This window comes from Bidens hawaiensis, unplaced genomic scaffold, assembly GCF_021521415.1.
Source record: "Bidens hawaiensis isolate Kalapana, Puna unplaced genomic scaffold, B.hawaiensis_p1.1 tig00000369_1, whole genome shotgun sequence".
Taxonomy (NCBI): Eukaryota; Viridiplantae; Streptophyta; class Magnoliopsida; order Asterales; family Asteraceae; genus Bidens; species Bidens hawaiensis.
This window is the reverse complement of record NW_027491028.1, coordinates 3,703,165-3,724,158: the sequence shown is the minus strand read 5'-3', so window position 1 is coordinate 3,724,158 and position 20,994 is coordinate 3,703,165. Positions and strand designations below refer to the sequence as shown.

The following is a 20,994-nucleotide window of genomic DNA, read 5'->3' as shown; positions in this document are numbered from 1 at the left end:
TTTCTTATGTGTGTGAGATTAGGTTATGATGTTAATTTATTCTCTCTATTTATACACCCAAGGGGAACCCCTTTATTAGCTATAAAGAATAATATGGCCCATCAACAATTACTAAGCTAATATATAATAAGGTATAATTAATTATTTTGATCTACTATAATATAAATGATAATGATTGCCTTATAAATAAATATATAAAATATATTTATTCTTACAGTCAGTATCCCACAATGAACTATACAGCAAGCAAATGCTATCAAAATGAGAGCGCACTAATAAACCCGGTAACTAATAATAACCTGTGTTACAAATCAATTGATTAAGTACAAATTATGGTTAGTTTAGAAAAAGAAATATATCCGTTGACACATACATTACCGACATGAGTTAAGGATGTGCATAAGAATCGCTAGATATGCGACACCCGACCCGGCTTACACCTAGTTATCTACAATAAGGTAGATTCCCGGGTTCTAAGGATACCATTAAACTGGTTCGGGTCAGGTCTCACGAGTCTAATCATTTTCTCGTTACATTAAACGGGTAAGATCCGTAAAACCCGAACTAATTGACCCGGTTATTTACAATAAATTCGGGTCCCGGGTCCTACCACTAAACGGGTCCAAGATCTGACCCGTTTGCACACGAAGGCATCGTCATCGGTAATATTTATATTGTGTATGTCTACAACTAACTTCCAATAAGATAAATCGCATAATTTCCCAAGTATTACATATGTTAAAACGTCAAATTGTATACATTCATTTAAAAGTAAAACTAAAACAAGTTTGAACATGATTTGTTTACATCATACTTTTTGTAGTCAAAGAGTGCTTGTAATTTGAATAGGAACGTGGAACACGATAATTCAACAATTACGCGGTGCAATCTCCACTCACCAAACCCCTAAACTTAACCAATAAATATAAATAAGCCTCAGTCAACCAAACATCATATTATTCATCTACCCTTTGAAGATAAGATTCCCAAACTTCTGATCTTTAATCCGATCAACAACCACCACCTGTCCGCCGTAGATTCACCCACCACGGCGGTGACCGTCGGAGACCTTTGTCTTTATTCCTGCTAATCGGGCCCACCGGAAATCAGACACCTACCGTTTTCGATTCTTATCCAATCTTTCTCTCATCTCTATTTATCTTCTTATCTTTAACTCTCACCAACATTCATAAACCCTAATTCTTTACTAGAGTAAATTGGGACTAGGGTTTTGTCATGGCTGCAATTGGGGTTCTGTATGCATGGAATGTGTTACCTGAACTTGTGAATTTGGTTTTGCCTCTTTGGATTGGTGTTGTGTTTGGGGTTTTGGTTGGGTGGGTTTGGCGACCCAGATGGGCTCAGTTGGCTATCAAGAACTTGACTTTACCTTCCAAGAGTTATTCATCTATCGATTTTGTACCTCCAATTCCAAGTTTTGATTTCAATTCGTTGAAATCACAGATACCCAGTTGTCTTTTTCAGTTTTCCGGTAATGGGTCACCGGAGTTTGCTTCGTCGGAGCTGACGTCAGCGTTTTCCGATACCAGGTTAAGTTTCTTGATGAGTTTTGTAAATTCAAGATTCAAGTTGCATGCTTGAAGCAAAGTATATAAAAAGATGTCTTTAATATGAATCTTTATTTGCTCAAGTAACATGCTTGATCAGAATATGAAAAAAGACAATCTTTAATGTGAAATTTGTGACTGAATTTGATGTTTATGTGTTCAGTTCATCGAAATTGGATGGTGAAATCAAGAATTTTGTTGGAGAAGATGATTTGAAGCATATATCCAAACTTGTAAATGAGAAAGATGGAGGTCCTGCTTGGATTGAGATGATGGATAAATCGATGGCAAATATGAGCTATAAAGCTTGGAGAAGAGACCCTGAGGTAGCTTTCTTCTTCTTCGCATAATGTCAACAATGTATGATTGTTTATATTTTGAATATGCTGTGACTGATTGTATTATGTTATATGATTTCAAAGACTGGACCTCCACAATACCGATCTCGGTCTGTTTATGAAGATATGTCACCCGAAATGATGAGGGATTTCTTTTGGGATGACGAGTTTAGATTGAAATGGGATGATATGTTGTTAGAAGCCGAAACCATAGAAGAGTGCCCCAATAATGGAACAATGGTGGTTAAGTGGGTTCGTAAGGTATTAAGTTTGAATCTTTGATGCATTTTCATGTTCATATGCATTGCATAGTTTATATTCTTACATGCTACAATCGGTTTTGCAGTTCCCGTTCTTTTGTAGTGATAGGGAGTACATAATCGGTCGTAGAATATGGGAGTCAGGAAAAGCGTACTACTGTGTTACAAAGGTAAGAAATTAATGATACTTTCTTAAAGCACTTGTGTTGTGGTGTTGTTTTGTTACAATAAATGCAAACCTTAAATTGGGCATGGACAAGTTTAGGTAGAACTTTATGTTCAAGAGTTAGGTTATTGATAATGATAGGAACTTAATTTGCTTAAATTTGATGTTTGGCATGAAAATCTTCTACTTCAGTTATGGTTCTTGATCTAAAATTTGATTTGGTTATACTTATTTCAGGGCGTACAATATCCATCTGTACCGCGTCGCAGTAAACCAAGACGTGTTGACTTGTACTATTCGAGTTGGTTGATTCGTGCAGGTAATTGATCCACCGTTTGTTTTAAGATCTAAGTTTTGATGTAAATTACCTGTTTTTACCATTATGTTTACCATAACTTGAGTCTTGTACTCTTAACCGTCAAGGGGATGAAGTAGTGCAGTGGTAAGCGGCTGATTCCTTCTAGAAGAGGTATCGGGCTCGAATCCAGCTTCCACTAGTTTCTTCTGCTTTAACCTCTTGAAGGCCACCCAAAACCTGATTATTTTTGTGTCGTGTCAGACATTGCCACACCTAATATTTACCGTTACTGCTTCAAATAGCATATTAAACGAAACATGCACTTTTATAACACCATCTTATCCTCTATTAACTTGATTACTAACTTCTGTTATTTATTTGTTAAAATTCACCAGTTGAATCAAGGAAAGGGGATGGACAAATGAGCGCATGCGAAGTGTTACTATTTCATCACGAAGACATGGGAATCCCATGGGAACTTGCAAAACTTGGCGTCCGTCAAGGAATGTGGGGAGCCGTGAAAAAGATTGACCGTGGTCTTCGTAGGTACCAAAAACACCTGGCATCAGGCCCGCCTCTATCTCATTGTGCTTACATGGCACACATTAATTCAAAAGTCAGCACCGACCAATTAAAATACTTAGAAAACACATCAAATGGTTCACAAGAAATAATTGAAACGTGTGAACAAATGGTGAACGATCAAAAACCGAGGGGGAAGAATATTCCAAAGGTTTTAGTAGTTGGTGGGGCCATTGCTCTTGCTTGCACAATTGATAGGGGGTTATTGACAAAAGCAGTTATATTTGGAGTTGCAAGAAGATTTGCCAAAATGGGAAGGAGGTTGTGATTTTTTTTTTAATGTTTTGTTAGATTCATGTTGCAGAAAGGGATCATGATGATAAGGGAGTATGATAGTTTCCATGTATTTATTTTGAATGATTCTTCTCAAGCTGCTGAAATAATAAGAAAATTTATTTTTCTTTACTTTCCTGGCATAGTTACATTGATGTTAGAACTGACCGTCAATAAAGATGACTATAAAAACCGATGGCGTATTTAAATGATAGATGATTTAATGACGTCTGTTTTGGCAAATGACGAGCAAGGATAAAATTGATACGTGAGTTGTGCTTCATGCACGACATGGTTATATGTTGTGCTTCTTTGTGCACATAGATCATGGCTAGAGATGTGATTAAAATAGCCGTAGAGGTATAAAACACTTCAAAATAGCAATTATGTGATTTTAATAATTTATTTAGCATTGCCGTAGAGGTATAATAACACAAAAGGATATGCTGGCCATGTCACGCAGCACACTTCAATTGAAATTCATCTTCCCCAAAGAAATTTTCCATTAGTCAAACAAAACTTCATAATGGTACATGCTAATAATAGACTTGATTACTAGGATATTTAATATTGTTTTCACAGTTTAATTTTCTCTTCTTTTTCCTTCAAAATTTAATTTTCCTATTCATGATCTCTGATTCCTCGAATTTATTTAAGTTTTAATAAAATTAATATCATAAAATGCGTTCCTTATTTTGTTATGTATTTGTTTATCATTTTCTTGAACTAGACCTACACCGTTTCGATGGGATAAAATCCATCTAATTCCCACTTTTTTATCAGATATGTGACATCTTAAACTTTCATATTAGTTACGGCATTAGTTATTTTTAAGGGTGGCGAGAATGGTCATCCCACCCTACTTCATAACGCTTTCTCTTTTCCACATTAGCACCACTTTATTCCGCCTCTAACTACCACTATACCTTTGCAATGGCCACCTTAATCTATCTTTCAAGCATCTTTTTAAATTTTTTTATTTAATAAAAATAGCTTACTTTCAAATTAAAAACATAACATTAAATTAAAAACATAATTAAGAACATCTTAACATTAAAAAAACATCCTAACATTAAACTTTAATTTAGTTTTTTAAAAAAATTTAGTCTCGTCACAATTAAGTTTTTTAAGATACAAAAAAACATAAACAAAAATCAATTAGATATTTTTGGCTTTTACAAAATAATGGTCTCCAAACAATGGCCTCTGAAAAAACAATAAGATATAAAAATATCCCTTAAAACGCACCACCACTGCTCCCCCACTATCAATCAGTGGCGGCCCAACCTTTTCGGAGGCCTAAAGCGAAAAAAAAACTTAAGGCCACTTTGAAATTGCGTTGTTACAAAACACTACTCATTTTCGAGTTTTAGACCGACAATAATAAGCTTTTTATAGAACAAATGTAGTAGTATTACATGATTAGTGAAACATCTTCGTGTTATGTATTCATAGCTACCAACTTCAAAGAATTACATCTCATAATAGTTAGTGAAGTTATATAATAAAAAATCTAAGTCATGTGGATTATTAACAAACATTCCTAAATCAAAATAGTTATTTGGGGTGACACCTACAACCGATTGTAAATTTGTAAGATAAATTAGAGAAGGTATTTTGATTTATTCTTGTAAGTTGGTCATAATTTAGTCTTTATAACATTTACTTAATGAGAATTAGAAGAATTAGAAAGAGATGAAATTATGGATTTATTGTACTGTATTTGACTTTTATCATGTTCTATGTATAAAATTTACAAATTTTGTTATCTAAAGGAGTTATATATCAAGCGATTCATGTTTCGTATATGAAATTAGTAATTCTGAATTTTTGTATAAATATAAAAGTGTGATTAATTTATAATAAGTTCAATGTATATATAAAACTTAAGATGGAAAAGAGAATATGTTTGCTGGAAAAAGTAGCAAAAATAGGCCTCATAAGATAATTATCTTAAACAGATGGGGAAGAAAATGAGAAACAAATTAAAAAAAATGCACAGCCTTTGAGAATCGAACTCGGGTAGAACAGTAGACATTCCCACGGGTTGAAAACATGCGTGCAAACCATTGGGCCAATGATTTAGATTATAAACCATTTTTTGGCTTATTATCATGTATTTTTTTAATATATAAGTGTTAACAAAATTTTAAACGAAAGCCTAAATTTTTTGGAGGCCTAAAGCCCAGGCTATACCTAGCTTAACTATTGGGCCGGCCCTGCTATCAATCACCAGGGCTACCACCATCTAGCACCATCAACTTGGGTGTTTGAAAGTTAGTTTGTTAGTATTTTTACAAAAAAGGAAAATAAAGATCCGGGACAAGCGATGAGTAGACCGAACTTCTCTCCGAGACCACTCCGTCCCCTCTAAATCTGGTCAACTGTCCCGCCCAATGCACCTGGATGTCCGGACCCATCCACGGGTCATTGAATTATTAATTAAGGACATAAAAAGTCCGACTAGATTACAGCCAACTAACATCCATCAAAACTCCTTGCAATTGCAGATACATGACTAAAACAAACATCATTAATTAATGGTGTGATTAATTTATTTGTTGAACATAACCAGAGAACCAGACCAAGAAAGAACAAACAGATGTTATATAATAATAATAATAATCGAATAAATAAATCTTTATACACAAGTTATAGAGTATAATTAATCAATCAATCAATATAAAAACCCAGAAACCAAAACAAAACTTTGTTAAATCCTCCATATATAATTTCACCATATTAATGAAACACCAACGTTTCAAAGCAGTGAAGGCCATCAAACTCCGGTGTCCACCGTGCACAATTTCCACCCTTGCTCCGGTTACCGGTGGTCTCCGGCTTCTGATCAACAACGGTACTAGCAGTAGCAGTAGTAGAAGATTTGCTGTTGAAGTAATTCAAAGACTTGCCCACAAATTCAGCGGAGACAGCATCGAAAGAACTGAACATGGAATTCGTGTTTGATTGATTAATTAATATTGTTAGGAACCGATGATTGTTTTCAATTTTGTGTGTTTTAAGAGAATAAGCTTTTGTGGGTGTTTATTTATATAGTAGGAAAAATAAAGTTGAATCGTCGCAGTTTCCATAAATTTCAATTTTCAACGCGTTGAAGATACTTTTATAAATTTAATACTTATTTGATTCCATAAATTAGTTTTATTTTATCAGTAAAGTAAGGGTGTTATTCGAATGATTGCCAAATTTAAATCCGATGCATCTTGAGTTGTTACCCGTCGTCATAACGAACGGTCTTAAACATGATTTTTGTACAAATGCCGTCAAACACGGCGGCTTTGCCGCGATTACTACCATAGATAGAATGAATTCAACTGAAGTTTCTGGTACAAAATTTAGCAAAAGATTTTATGACATCTTGAAGTAAAATTATTATTTTTTAATAATAAAGGAATACACTATTATTGATGTAAAACTATTAACTAAAACTATTATTATGGTTCATTAACTATTAACTAAAATTCAAAATAAACATGGCTCACTCTCTGCAATTTAATGGCTTCAAATATATTTATGACTTCATAATTTGACACACGAATGAAACGTTTTGAGCTATGTGGGTTTTATTTGATAACCAGACTCATAAACATATCGTTTATTTGTTGACACGTGGCATGTTTTAAGAGGAACCATCTACAGTTTTTAAATGCTTCTTACAATTTCTTAATAAGGTATATGTTGAACTTTGCAAAGGAATGACTGATGACCAAAAACAAAACTGATTATTCAAACATCAGTTGTTTTCCACTATGGGTGTGCATAAAACCGATTTAACCAACCCATAACCGTTTTAACCAATAAAACCGAATCCAACTGAATTAACCGACCCATAACCGTTTTAACCAATACCGGTGACAACCTACTACAATTTTCTCTTTTCTTCAAAATCTAATTTTCTTCATAATCTCATAAGCTACCTACTTTTGCATTAGATGCTCCGTATAATACTCTTTAGCTTTTATACTAGTTACAACGTTATTCGTTTTCAAATATGATCACTCGTCCCGACCAATGTGCCAGTATGTCCGGACCAATCCTTGAGTCCTAGAAAACATTGGATTATTAAATACTCCAAGGATTGGTCCCGACCAGTGCTTCGGTTTGATTTTTATGCACTCCCTCAAACTAGATTACGGCGAACTAACATCCCCCAAAACTTTTTTTTTGCAATTGCATATATATACTTTACCAGCATTGGTATGAATACAAGACATATAGATCATCAATGGTGTGATTATTTTCTAGTTGAACTTAACCACAGAACCAGACTCAAAATATAACAAGAAATATAAAATAACACGGAAATTAACATAAATCCTTCAGTAATACCAGATGTTATATAAGTTTTTATACACAAGTTATAGATCCAAAACTTTCACAAGTATAATAATCAATCAATAAATCATCTTTCTAAAAAGCCAGAAACCAAAACAAAACTTTGTTAAATCCTCCATATATAATTTCCCATATTAATGAAACACAAGCGATTCAAAGCAGTGAAGCCCATCAAACTCCGGCGCCCACCGTGCAGAACTTCCACCCTTGCTCCGGTGACCGGTGGTCTCCGGCTTCACCTTCTTCTGGTCAACAACAACGGTACCGGTAGAAGCAGAAGACTTGCTGTTGAAGTAATTCATAGATTTGCCCAAGAATTCAGCGGATAAAGCATCGAAGGAACTGAACATGGAATTCATGTTTGATTAATATTATTACGAATTGTGAAGATTGTCTTCAATGCTTTGAGAATAAGGTTTTGTGGGTGTTTATATAGGAGGAAAAAGAAGTTGAATGGTCGGGGTTTCCATAAATTCCAACGCGCTGAAGATACTTATCAAATTAATATTATTTGATTCCGTAAATTAGTTTTATTAATAAAGTTATTCGAATGATTTCCAAAAGTAAAGCCTATGGATGTTGAGTTGTTAACCGTCGTCATCTATGAACGCTTTTCCACACGCCTTTGGACAAGTGCCGTCAAACGCGGCGGCTTTCCGCGATTAAGATTGGATTCGACTAAAATTTATGATACAAGACTTAACAAAAGATTTTATGACATCTTGGGGGGTGTTTGGTACAGAGAATGGAATTGTAAAGAAATGGAATAGAGAAATGGAATTGCAGAGAAAGGGAATTGGTCTGGAGAATGAGAATTGACTGTTCTGTTTGGTTGTACAGAGATTTCAGTAAAGAAATATAGCTGAGAATCATTTCTCTTGTTTGGTACATAGAAAATAAACAGAGAATTATATCAACTTTATCATTAGCACAAGTATTTTTTTCATAACAAATATTTATTAAAAAATAAAAAACATATAAAAAGATGCATAAACTCCAACCAAAATATGCATTGATCAAACCAATTCACATACAAAACATAGTTTTTAAGCAAAAAACATCAACCATAGTTAAAACTGTCACACCCGGTCCATAGGCGGAAACAACCGGTGTGCGACTCATGAAAGGTTTTTCGAGAGCGCGGTTAAGCAACAACTATATGATAAAATACATGAGGATTTCATTCATAATATAAGTTTTACAAAAATATCCATAAAGAAAGTTTACATATAACATATTGAGATTTCACAGTTATGTCCTGCCGAAGGGAGATATAACCGTGAAAACTCCAAAATATAAAATCCTCATACATGAAATTTCCATAGTTAAACATAAAACCGTAGTGAGACACCGTGACCTCTCCACGTAGCTAAATACCTGAAAGACACGTAAAATAATTTAATCAGTATAAACTGAGTGAGTTCACAAGTTTTGTGACTCGATAAAATGCTTTATAATATAATTCTCATAACGTCATGAATGCAGTATCCATGACTTGCAGTGTAACGTGAATACATGAGTTCGTAACCATTCCTTGACTATATATATACACCATAAAGCCCCACATAACATCCCACGAGTCCACGAGGGAATAAATAAATCGGAAAACTAAGCACCCGTCTTATAAAGTGGCGCGACCACTTACGAGTGGGTTGGTCAGACTAGTAGTACTACCCGTAGAGTTCCTCGGCTATAGTTGCCTATAGTTTATGGTTACAATATATACCGGGGACTTTATGTACCATGAGCGCGCCAAATATCTCATGTACACGCACATTGTAAATCAAGATATACACCATGATAAAACATATTTAAACACGTGTCCCTCGCCCCGAAAACAGTTTAAAACATAGTGAAAATAGTGAAAATAGGGGCTGTGAGACTCACCTTAAATGAGGAATAATGTTCCGTTATACTTGGCGAGTTTCCTGTATTATATCGTATACGTATGCAGTTCAGTACATAATATATAACTATTAATACTTAGCCCGATACATACTTATGAGGTGACGGTATATATGTATACTTTTTATACATTAGCGATACGGACGTTAGACAACGTCTTATACTTGTTATGTATATCCGTTATATCCTCTTTATATATATATCCTCCGAGCATTAGGGAATGCTCGATACAAATTATTCGTCGGTAACCATGACGTTCGTGACATGCTTTAGCCTAATAGGTTTTGGTGCTCTCATCGTTAGTCCCCAGGTAGGTAACGGGCCCATCTATGATATATTCGTTTACCAGCCTAGACAGTGTAACACCCCGACCGATGGCGGATTATACATCGGGGCGCCACGTATTGTTTCATTACTCGTGACACTATTTGGGTGTCTATATTTAATAAATACATTTTCATTGCGCACGCGCAGAACACAAATCGTAAAGTAACATAAATCATATCATAACTCAAATATTCAAATAACATAATTTGTCTTGTTACATTTTAATCTAGGTCCAAAGAAAAAGAAAACATCCTACGTGTCCTTGAGATTCCCAAAAGCAGCTACAGCAAACCTGAACATGTGTTAAAATAAAACGTCAACACTTGCGTGTCGGTGAGAAATCAAGTTTAATAGATATAAATAGATAATAACAAACACTGCGCGCAACATGTGCTTAACTGGGGTTTAACATAGGGTGTAATCAGATTGTGATCAAGCCTAAATAGATCATAGCTCATAGTTCAATTCGTGCTTCCAATCGAGCACAAAAACAAATAATCATACGTGCATGTGTAAACAAAACAATAAAACCGTAAACGATAGGTCTCCCCGTGTTCATCTAATGGATCCATGAAAACTTCGGAATAGGCCGAACAAAGCGGTTAATGATTCACACATACAAATAAACAGCCAAGTAAACGTCCATAACACATGGGGTTTTGCGCACATAATTTCATAAACAAGTTTAAGACTCAAGTTGTACGAACACATGAACATCCCAAAACGTTAAAAATAAAAGGGGATTAGGTACGAGATTACTCACTTGTAAACGGTGCGTTGAAAGATAATGCAAGAACCAACTTTTAAACAAGCACAAGTTAACCTATAAATAAGAGGTTATTGGTTTAACGATTGGTTTATATGTCTTGAATATATGCAGTAAGTATCGATTTTTGTTAGTTAAACAAATTAAAACAAAATATATATATTCATATTTACCGAGATTCTGGGCAGAACAGAAGAGAAGACGGAGGCAAAAAGAGGAGTTGGAGGCGTCGCTGAAGATCTCCGGCAGAGAGTAAGGGAGAGAGATTTGGGGAGAGTTTAAGTGTAGTGTTAATAAACAAGAAATTAACTTAATTTATAGGAAAACCCTAGGGAACACAATCCCTTGAAAGGGGAAAAAGATCTTATCAAATCAAGCAAAAGATATTAAAAACACAAGAAACCAAAAGCAAAAGATATCAAAAGATATGCCGGCAGCTGCAGGGGATGGGGAAAAGCTGACAGGTTACAGATCAAAGCATGGGAGGTGTCAGATAAAGCACTGTTCAAGACATGCAAAAGAAGATTTCAAAAGATTATGCCAGTCACTTTTTCTGTCAACCAATAGGATTGGTGCGCATGCTGCGCCGAAAGTGGCTTTTCGGACAGATGTCGGAACTGACCTAAAGTGCTCATACAAAAGATAAGATATTTCAAAAGCATACAGGCTGACTTAAACTGAAGAAAAAGGCTTAAGGTCTAGCGCGAGAAGACTCGAGCGCGCGAGGGCGAAGGCAGACAGAACAATCCTTAGCGCGCCGCGGGAAGAACTACAAATCCTTAGCGCGCCGCGGGAAGAACTACAATCCTTAGCGCGTCGCGGGAAGAACTACAATCCTTAGCGCGTCGTGGGAAGAACTACAATCCTTAGCGCGTCGCGGGAAGAACTACAATCCTTAGCGCGTCGCGGGAACAGTTCGTCTCGTGTATCGCAGGAACAGTTGGTCTTCGCGCAGGCTTCCTTGTAAGGAGTCTGGCGCGTGGAGCTGCGCAGACATCCTTAGGCGGGAAGAACCAAAGGACAAGCAAAGAGTTAGGAGAAAAAGGGGGTTCCAGGCTTAAGGATTAAGCAGAGGGGCGGGACGGCGACAAGAGAGAAAAAGGGAGGCGGGACGGCGGAGAGAAGAAAGAAAGGGACGGGTCGGCGGAAAAGAAATTATTATTATTAGTAAGTAATATAAAAATATATATAATTTATTTAATGTTAAATTTACAAAGATTAATAATCAAATTTTAAATCATAAAAAGAATCGGATTCGAAAACGGGTACCTGGGTCGGGTCGGATTGGGCAGATGTCACAGTCTCCCCTACTTTAAGAAATTTCGTCCCGAAATTTATCTTGAAGTAGGTTGCGCAGAGAAAAGGTGCGGGTACTTGATCTTCAACTGATCTTCCCTTTCCCAAGTGAACTCGGCTCCGCGCTTGGACTGCCAACGAACTTTGACAATAGGGATGCGACTGCGCTTGGTTTGCTTCACCTCGCGATCCATAATCTCAACAGGCTTCTCAACGAAATGCATAGACTCATCAACTTGAACTTCATCAAGTGGTATGTGGAGGTTCTCGTCAGCTAAACATTTCTTGAGATTGGATACATGGAAAGTTGGATGCACATTGCTGAGCGCGGGCAGCAGGTCCAGTTTGTAGGCAACTTTTCCCACCCTCGCAAGAATCTTGAACGGACCAACATAACGAGGTGCAAGCTTACCTTTCTTCCCAAAGCGGACAACACCCTTCCAGGGCGACACTTTGAGGAGAACAAGATCACCAACTAGAAATTCGAGAGGCTTCCGCCTGCGATCTGCGTAACTCTTTTGTCGGCTTCTGGCAGTCAGCAGATGATCACGGATCTTGGCGATTTTATCGGTTGTCTCTTGAACTAGTTCGGGTCCTGTGAGTTGAACTTCACCCACTTCGCTCCAACAAATCGGTGAGCGGCACTTTCGACCGTAAAGTGCTTCAAATGGGGCCATACCGATGCTGGAGTGATAGCTGTTATTATAAGAGAACTCGATCAGACGTAGGTGTGAATCCCAATTGCCTCCAAAATCAAGAACACAAGATCGAAGCATATCCTCAAGGGTTTGGATGGTTCGCTCAGACTGTCCGTCAGTCTGAGGGTGATATGCAGTACTCATGTCCAAACGAGTTCCTAACGCAGATTGGAGAGATTTCCAAAAGCGAGATATAAAACGGCCATCGCGATCGGATATGATGCTCAAGGGAGTACCATGACGGCAGACAATTTCTTTGACATATAGATGCGCAAGTTGTTCAACACGGTAGGTTTCACGAATGGGCAGAAAGTGGGCAGACTTGGTCAATCGATCCACTATTACCCAAATGCTATAATGTTTGCTTGCGGTCAAAGGTAACTTGGTGATAAAGTCCATTGCTATACTTTCCCATTTCCACGTAGGAATTTCAGGTTGTTCGAGCAAACCAGATGGGCGTTGATGTTCAGCTTTTACCTTAGAATAAGTTAGGCATTTAGCTACGAACACAACAATATCCTTTTTCATACCGGGCCACCAATAAGTAAGGCGCAAATCTTTGTTCATTTTGTCAGCACCAGGATGAACGGAATACCGAGTTTTGTGTGCTTCACCCAGTATGACAGAGCGAAGATTCTCATCATTGGGGATCCAGATGCGATTGAGATAACAGAGAATTCCATTCAGGTTAGGGACTAGATGCGCTTATGCACCACACGCTAACTCGGCGCGTAGGTTGCCTTTGCTGATCGATACGCGCTGCGCGTTGCGAATGCGCGATTCAAGATCGTTTTGGATCGGCGCGAAATGAAGCTGCGTGCGCGGCAAGATACAGTTGAGTTGGCTGGGTTTGCGGCTGAGCGCATCGGCTACCACATTAGCCTTACCAGGGTGATATCGGATCTCACAATCGTAATCGCTGATGAGTTCGTTCCATCGGCGTTGTCTCATGTTAAGTTCCTTTTGATCAAAAATGTGCCGAAGGCTTTTATGGTCGGTGAAAATGATGCACTTAGTCCCATAGAGGTAGTGTCTCCAGATTTTTAAGGCAAATACAACTGCACCAAGTTCGAGGTCGTGAGTCGTATAGTTCTTTTCATGAATTTTAAGTTGCCTTGACGCGTAAGCGATAACCTTGCCTCGTTGCATAAGTACACAACCGAGACCTTGGTTGGAGGCATCGCAATAAACGACAAAGTCGTCAGTACCCTCAGGTAACGCTAGAACAGGAGCTTCGCACAACAATTGCTTGAGCGTTTGAAAGGCTTCTTCTTGCTTAGAGCCCCAAATATACGGTTTGCCTTTGTGCGTTAATGCTGTTAAAGGCAAGGCGATTTTTGAGAAGTTCGAGATAAATCGTCGGTAGTAACCAGCTAAGCCCAAAAAGGAACGGATTTCGGTAGGAGTGGTCGGTGCAATCCAGTTCTTGATTGCTTCAATTTTGGATGGGTCGACATGAATACCCATCTTGTTTACAACATGATGGGTAGGAGTGGTCGGTGCAATCCAGTTTACAACATGCTTAGAGCCCCAAATATACGGTTTGCCTTTGTGCGTTAATGCTGTTAAAGGCAAGGCGATTTTTGAGAAGTTCGAGATAAATCGTCGGTAGTAACCAGCTAAGCCCAAAAAGGAACGGATTTCGGTAGGAGTGGTCGGTGCAATCCAGTTCTTGATTGCTTCAATTTTGGATGGGTCGACATGAATACCCATCTTGTTTACAACATGACCAAGAAACTGTACTTCATCAGACCAAAACTCACACTTGGAGAGTTTGGCATAGAGTTGTTCGGTTCGAAGCTTTTGCAACACCAACTGAAGATGTTGTTCATGCTCGGCCTTGGTTTTGGAATATACCAGAACGTCATCGATAAACACGATCACGAATTGGTCCAAGAAAGGCCTGCACACCCGGTTCATTAGATCCATGAAGACAGCGGGTGCGTTGGTTAAACCGAAGGGCATGACCAAGAATTCAAAATGACCGTAGCGGGTTCGAAAGGCAGTTTTGGGAATATCCTCTTCGCGGATACGCAACTGGTGATAGCCAGAACGGAGATCGATTTTGGAGAAACAAGAGGCACCTTGGAGTTGGTCAAAGAGGTCGTCAATACGCGGTAAGGGATACCGGTTCTTAATGGTGAGCTTGTTCAGCTCGCGGTAATCGATACACATGCGAAACGAACCGTCTTTCTTTTTAACGAACAACACCGGAGCACCCCACGGCGAAGAGCTAGGGCGAATGAATCCTTTATCGGTCAACTCTTGAAGTTGACTTGCTAATTCTTGCATTTCAGAGGGTGCAAGTCGATAAGGAGATTTGGCTACGGGGGATGCACCAGGGACAAGATCGACACGAAACTCGACTTCCCGAGCGGGAGGTAAACCAGAAAGATCATCGGGGAAGACTTCAGGAAAGTCACGCACGATGGGGATTTTAGAAAGTTTCTTCTTTCCTTCATCGGGTTTGACCACATGAGCTAAGAACACGACACATTTCTTCCGCAAAAGTCTTCGGGCTTCAGAGCATGACATAAGTTTAAGACCGTTAGATGGTTTCTCGCCGTAGATATGAAGATCTTGACCATTTTCCCGAGGAATGCGAATCAACTTCTTGGCGCAGATTACTTCGGCGCGATTTTGCGAGAGCCAGTCCATACCAATAATAACATCAAAACTTCCAAGAGGCATGGGAATGAGGTCGATTAGAAAATCGTGTTCATTAAGGTTAAGCGTGCAATCTTTGATTACGGAGTTTATTAAAATAGTTTCACCATTAGCCAATTCAACTGAAAAGTTTTCGTTTAAGTTTATTCGCGGTCGCGCAAGTTTTTGTTCAAATGCGCGAGAAATAAAACTCCTATCGGCGCCAGTATCAAAAAGTATAGATGCATATTGCCCGTTAAGTAAAAATGTACCATTAACCACGTCATTATTCGCTTGCGCTTGGTGCGCGGTTATATTAAAAGCTCGTCCGCGCGTCACTTGGTTTGAAATTTGGTTAACCGGATTAGCTTGCGTAATTTGGACTTGCAGTCTCGGGCACGCGTTCCGGAAATGACTGGGGTCACCGCAGTTATAGCACGACCTGGTTCGTGGATTAGGGTATGTTGGTTGTGGGTTTAGCGGGTAAGTTGGTGGTGTTTGCGCGATTGGGTTGGCGGGAAGGACTCTACAGTTCTCAGCAGTGTGACCAGTACGGCCACATCGGTTACATTGTCGACACGGGACTTGAGTTGGATGGTGAAGTCTACAAGTTGGGCAAAAGGGTTGGTTTCCTGTGTAAGGTTTCTTAGTTGACGGGGCAGGGAGTGCGGGATTGGTTAAGGCATAGTTATGGACTACAGGGGGTGTTGGGTAGGTTGACAGTGGGTTAAGAGCGTGTACTGGAGGTTGGTAGGCGGGTTGCTAGACAACGAGCGGGTTGGTAAGCGCGTAGGCTTGATGATTGGGTTTGAGCCTGTGTTTAAGGTTGTTACGGTTTGAGGGTTCTGGCTTGGTTTCTGTTGGTTCTGGGACAGTCTTGGTGAGTTTGGTCTTTTCGGCTCCCCGCAGGAGCAGGGTTCCTGCCCTGACATGGTTGTCGCTGAGCACAGCGGCCAACTCGATGGCGTCAGAGAGGGTTGCTGGGTTCCTGGCCCATACAGAATCTTGAATTTCCATGGGAAGACCCCCAAGAAACTTCTCGATGGCTCGGCGGGAAGGGGTAACTAGATGCGGGACAAGCAAACTTAGTTCGTGGAAGCGCGTAGCGTACTCGCGCGCTTCGCCACTGTACTGCTTCAAGTTCCAAAATTCCTCCTCAAGGCGCTTTATTTCATTGGGAGGGCAGAATTCTCTAGTCAAAAGTTCCTTGAATTCCTCCCAGAGCATGCTAGAAGCAGCCTCTGCGCCACGCGCGTGAGCTACTCCGTTCCACCAAGTAAGCGCCCTTGATTCCAGGACACTTGAGGCGTATAAGGTTCGTCGGTCTGGAGGGCATTGGGTATGGAGGAAGGTGTTCTCAATTTTCTCGAGCCATTGGAGCATTACGGTGGCTCCTTCAAGCCCTATGAATTTCGGAGGGTTACCCGCATTAAAGGATTTAATATTGTATCCGGAGGGGTTGGTATTATTTTGATTTAAGGCTTGGGCTATTGCGGCGGCCATTTCCTGGGAACGACGCTGCATACGTCTGCGCGCGGCTTCTCTCCTCTGATGTCGACGAGCTGATAGCGGAGGCATTCTATAAAAGTTTTAGTTTTTGTTAATATTTTGGTATGGGAAATCGTTTTAGCGCAAAGTATATCGTTGTAAAGCTTGTTTCGCGGAGTTAAATGCTATCAAATTTTGAAGTAAAACAGGAATTTAAATGCAAACTTAATACAGATAATGAATTCGAATTGAAAATCGACAATTCATGCATCACCATGACTTTCCGAATTCTCAATTTAAAATATCGAGTAAATGAATGTTGGAGATTGACAATTCATGTATCACCATGACTTTTCAAATCTTCAATTTAAAACATAAAGTTAATGGGGATTGAAAATCAACTATTCATGTATCACCATGACTTTTCGGATTCTCAATGCTAAATCCCAACAACAAATGAATATGTAAGTAAAGAAACGAATTGAAATTTAACAATAAAAATCGAAAGATCGCGGATAAAATACGAAATCATGTGCTGCGTATGTGCAAGCATATTTTATAAATATCGAGTAATTAACAATTAGCGCGCAAACATGAGATATTTCTCATGCGCGAAAAGGGACTCTTAGGTATTCTAGGTCGTTACGTCTAACCACCTATCCTAAAGTCAACCTGGCTCTGATACCAATCTGTAACACCCCGACCGATGGCGGATTATACATCGGGGCGCCACATATTGTTTCATTACTCGTGACACTATTTGGGTGTCTATATTTAACAAATACATTTTCATTGCGCACGCGCAGAACACAAATCGTAAAGTAACATAAATCATATCATAACTCAAATATTCAAATAACATAATTTGTCTTGTTACATTTTAATCTAGGTCCAAAGAAAAAGAAAACATCCTACGTGTCCTTGAGATTCCCAAAAGCAGCTACAGCAAACCTGAACATGTGTTAAAATAAAACGTCAACACTTGCGTGTCGGTGAGAAATCAAGTTTAATAGATATAAATAGATAATAACAAACACTACGCGCAACATGTGCTTAACTGGGGTTTAACATAGGGTGTAATTAGATTGTGATCAAGCCTAAATAGATCATAGCTCATAGTTCAATCCGTGCTCCCAATCGAGCACAAAAACAAATAAGCATACGTGCATGTGTAAACAAAACAATAAAACCGTAAACGATAGGTCTCCCGTGTTCATCTAATGGATCCATGAAAACTTCGGAATAGGCCGAACAAAGCGGTTAATGATTCACACATACAAATAAACAGCCAAGTAAACGTCCATAACACATGGGGTTTTACGCACATAATTTCATAAACAAGTTTAAGACTCAAGTTGTACGAACACATGAACATCCCAAAACGTTAAAAATAAAAGGGGATTAGGTACGAGATTACTCACTTGTAAACGGTGCGTTGAAAGATAATGCAAGAACCAACTTTTAAACAAGCACAAGTTAACCTATAAATAAGAGGTTATTGGTTTAACGATTGGTTTATATGTCTTGAATATATGCAGTAAGTATCGATTTTTGTTAGTTAAACAAATTAAAACAAAATATATATATTCATATTTACCGAGATTCTGGGCAGAACAGAAGAGAAGACGGAGGCAAAGAGAGGAGTTGGAGGCGTCGCTGAAGATCTCCGGCAGAGATTAAGGGAGAGAGATTTGGGGAGAGTTTAAGTGTAGTGTGTGTAGTGTTAATAAACAAGAAATTAGCTTAATTTATAGGAAAACCCTAGGGAACACAATCCCTTGAAAGGGGAAAAAGATCTTATCAAATCAAGCAAAAGATATTAAAAAGCACAAGAAACCAAAAGCAAAAGATATCAAAAGATATGCCGGCAGCTGCAGGGGATGGGGAAAAGCTGACAGGTTACAGATCAAAGCATGGGAGGTGTCAGATAAAGCACTGTTCAAGACATGCAAAAGAAGATTTCAAAAGATTATGCCATTCACTTTTTCTGTCAACCAATAGGATTGGTGCGCATGCTGCGCCGAAAGTGGCTTTTCGGACAGATGTCGGAACTGACCTAAAGTGCTCATACAAAAGATAAGATATTTCAAAAGCATACAGGCTGACTTAAACTGAAGAAAAAGACTTAAGGTCTAGCGCGAGAAGACTCGAGCGCGCGAGGGCGAAGGCAGACAGAACAATCCTTAGCGCGCCGCGGGAAGAACTACAAATCCTTAGCGCGCCGCGGGAAGAACTACAATCCTTAGCGCGTCGCGGGAAGAACTACAATCCTTAGCGCGTCGTGGGAAGAACTACAATCCTTAGCGCGTCGCGGGAAGAACTAAAATCCTTAGCGCGTCGCGGGAACAGTTCGTCTCGTGTATCGCAGGAACAGTTGGTCTTCGCGCAGGCTTCATTGTAAGGAGTCTGGCGCGTGGAGCTGCGCAGACATCCTTAGGCGGGAAGAACCAAAGGACAAGCAAAGAGTTAGGAGAAAAAGGGGGTTCCAGGCTTAAGGATTAAGCAGAGGGGCGGGACGGCGACAAGAGAGAAAAGGGGAGGCGGGACGGCGGAGAGAAGAAAGAAAGGGACGGGTCGGCGGAAAAGAAATTATTATTATTAGTAAGTAATATAAAAATATATATAATTTATTTAATGTTAAATTTACAAAGATTAATAATCAAATTTTAAATCATAAAAAGAATCGGATTCGAAAATGGGTACCTGGGTCGGGTCGGATTGGGCAGATGTCACAGACAGGACGTCCCGACTACCGGCACCTCCACCCTTCCAGTTACTCGCAATGTCCATCACAAAAACCCGTATTTTATATTTGTTGCACATATATAGGAATATATGTGTATGACTTGTATACTTATTTTGTTATGTATATATTATAAGTATTATTAATATTCTTTTTAAATCTTATAATTATATTACATGCTTTTACCATTATCCTTGACCCATACAATATTGTATATTTACATTTACTTATATATATCTTACACGTATTCCCCGTGTATTCGTAGGATTATACGAGTGTATTTATATATATATCTCTTTGTTTTAAAGCCATTATATCCATGTATCCTCCGTGCAAAGGATTGCACTTTTATATATATTTTAGTATCCGATTTCCCGTAGTCGTTTCTCTTATTATTTTTGTTACTTTTATTATTATTATTATTATTACTATTATTATTACTATTATTATTTTTACTTTTATGATAGTAAAAATATTTATTCTCATACTTGTCACACCCTCAAAATCCACTAACGGAGTTTTACCGTCAGAGGGTGTGAACTGGCAGGATCGGAATCATTAGTTATAATCAAACCAAAGAAAAACGTTTAAATGTAAATAAGTGCGGAAGCGTAAAACCTTAATTCCAAAGTTGCGTCACGCAGGACGACTTAAAACCAAATGTAACTGTTAAAATTAAGTTTGCAGAATAAAAGTGTTTTCATTTAATGCATGCTCCTAAACCGCGCGCCCGCCTCGGCTACCTGAGAATAACATACTAAAAGTGTCAACACAAGGTTGGTGAGTTCACAAGTTATATAATATAAATCGTTTAGCGTTTTGCGTAACCTCGTTACGGCGTTTCAGTGTTGCGTAACCACGTTACGGCGTTTAAGTGTGCGTAACCCCGTTACGGCGTTTAAGTGTGCGTAACCACGTTACGGCGTTTAAGTGTTTTGCGTAACCACGTTACGGCGTTTAAGTGTTTTGCGTAACCACGTTACGGCGTTTAAGTGTTTTGCATTACCAGATAGTGTTATGTCAAATTATATATCGATAGGTAGCTAATCTATACAACAAGTATTGCTAAGTGGTTCGAGACCAAAGCTGACTGTTTATCAAGTGCCCGTCACCAGGTCCTCCAGACCATGGTAAGTGTTAGCCAAAATTACACCCACTCAACCTCCAGTTGAGCTTAGCGTCGGGTGGGGTTTGTCAAACCCAGTAGTACTACTCAACAGTGACTCGCTATTCCAAATATTAACCGGTTCGATGTGTGGGACTTCAAATGTTACGTGTGCCGCT

General features: G+C 38.8%; 1 protein-coding gene across 1 annotated transcript; it reads left to right on the top strand.

The window, feature by feature from the left end:
• Positions 1-966: 966 nt before the first annotated feature.
• On the top strand, positions 967-3,617 carry LOC143624308 (uncharacterized). Its single transcript, XM_077095007.1, has 6 exons — positions 967-1,550; positions 1,732-1,894; positions 1,991-2,167; positions 2,253-2,336; positions 2,570-2,651; positions 3,026-3,617. The coding sequence occupies exons 1-6, from the start codon at positions 1,237-1,239 to the stop codon at positions 3,478-3,480; spliced, it is 1,275 nt and encodes a 424-aa protein (XP_076951122.1). The 5' UTR covers positions 967-1,236; the 3' UTR covers positions 3,481-3,617.
• The last annotated feature ends 17,377 nt before the right edge of the window (positions 3,618-20,994 follow it).

Bases quoted from the DNA above. Each gene is read 5' to 3' on its own strand.
- LOC143624308 (XM_077095007.1), top strand. From the start codon at position 1,237: ATGGCTGCAATTGGGGTTCTGTATGCATGGAATGTGTTACCTGAACTT. The intron at 1,895-1,990 runs GTAGCTTTCTTC...ATGATTTCAAAG, and splicing joins CTTGGAGAAGAGACCCTGAG to ACTGGACCTCCACAATACCG. The intron at 2,652-3,025 runs GTAATTGATCCA...AAAATTCACCAG, and splicing joins GAGTTGGTTGATTCGTGCAG to TTGAATCAAGGAAAGGGGAT.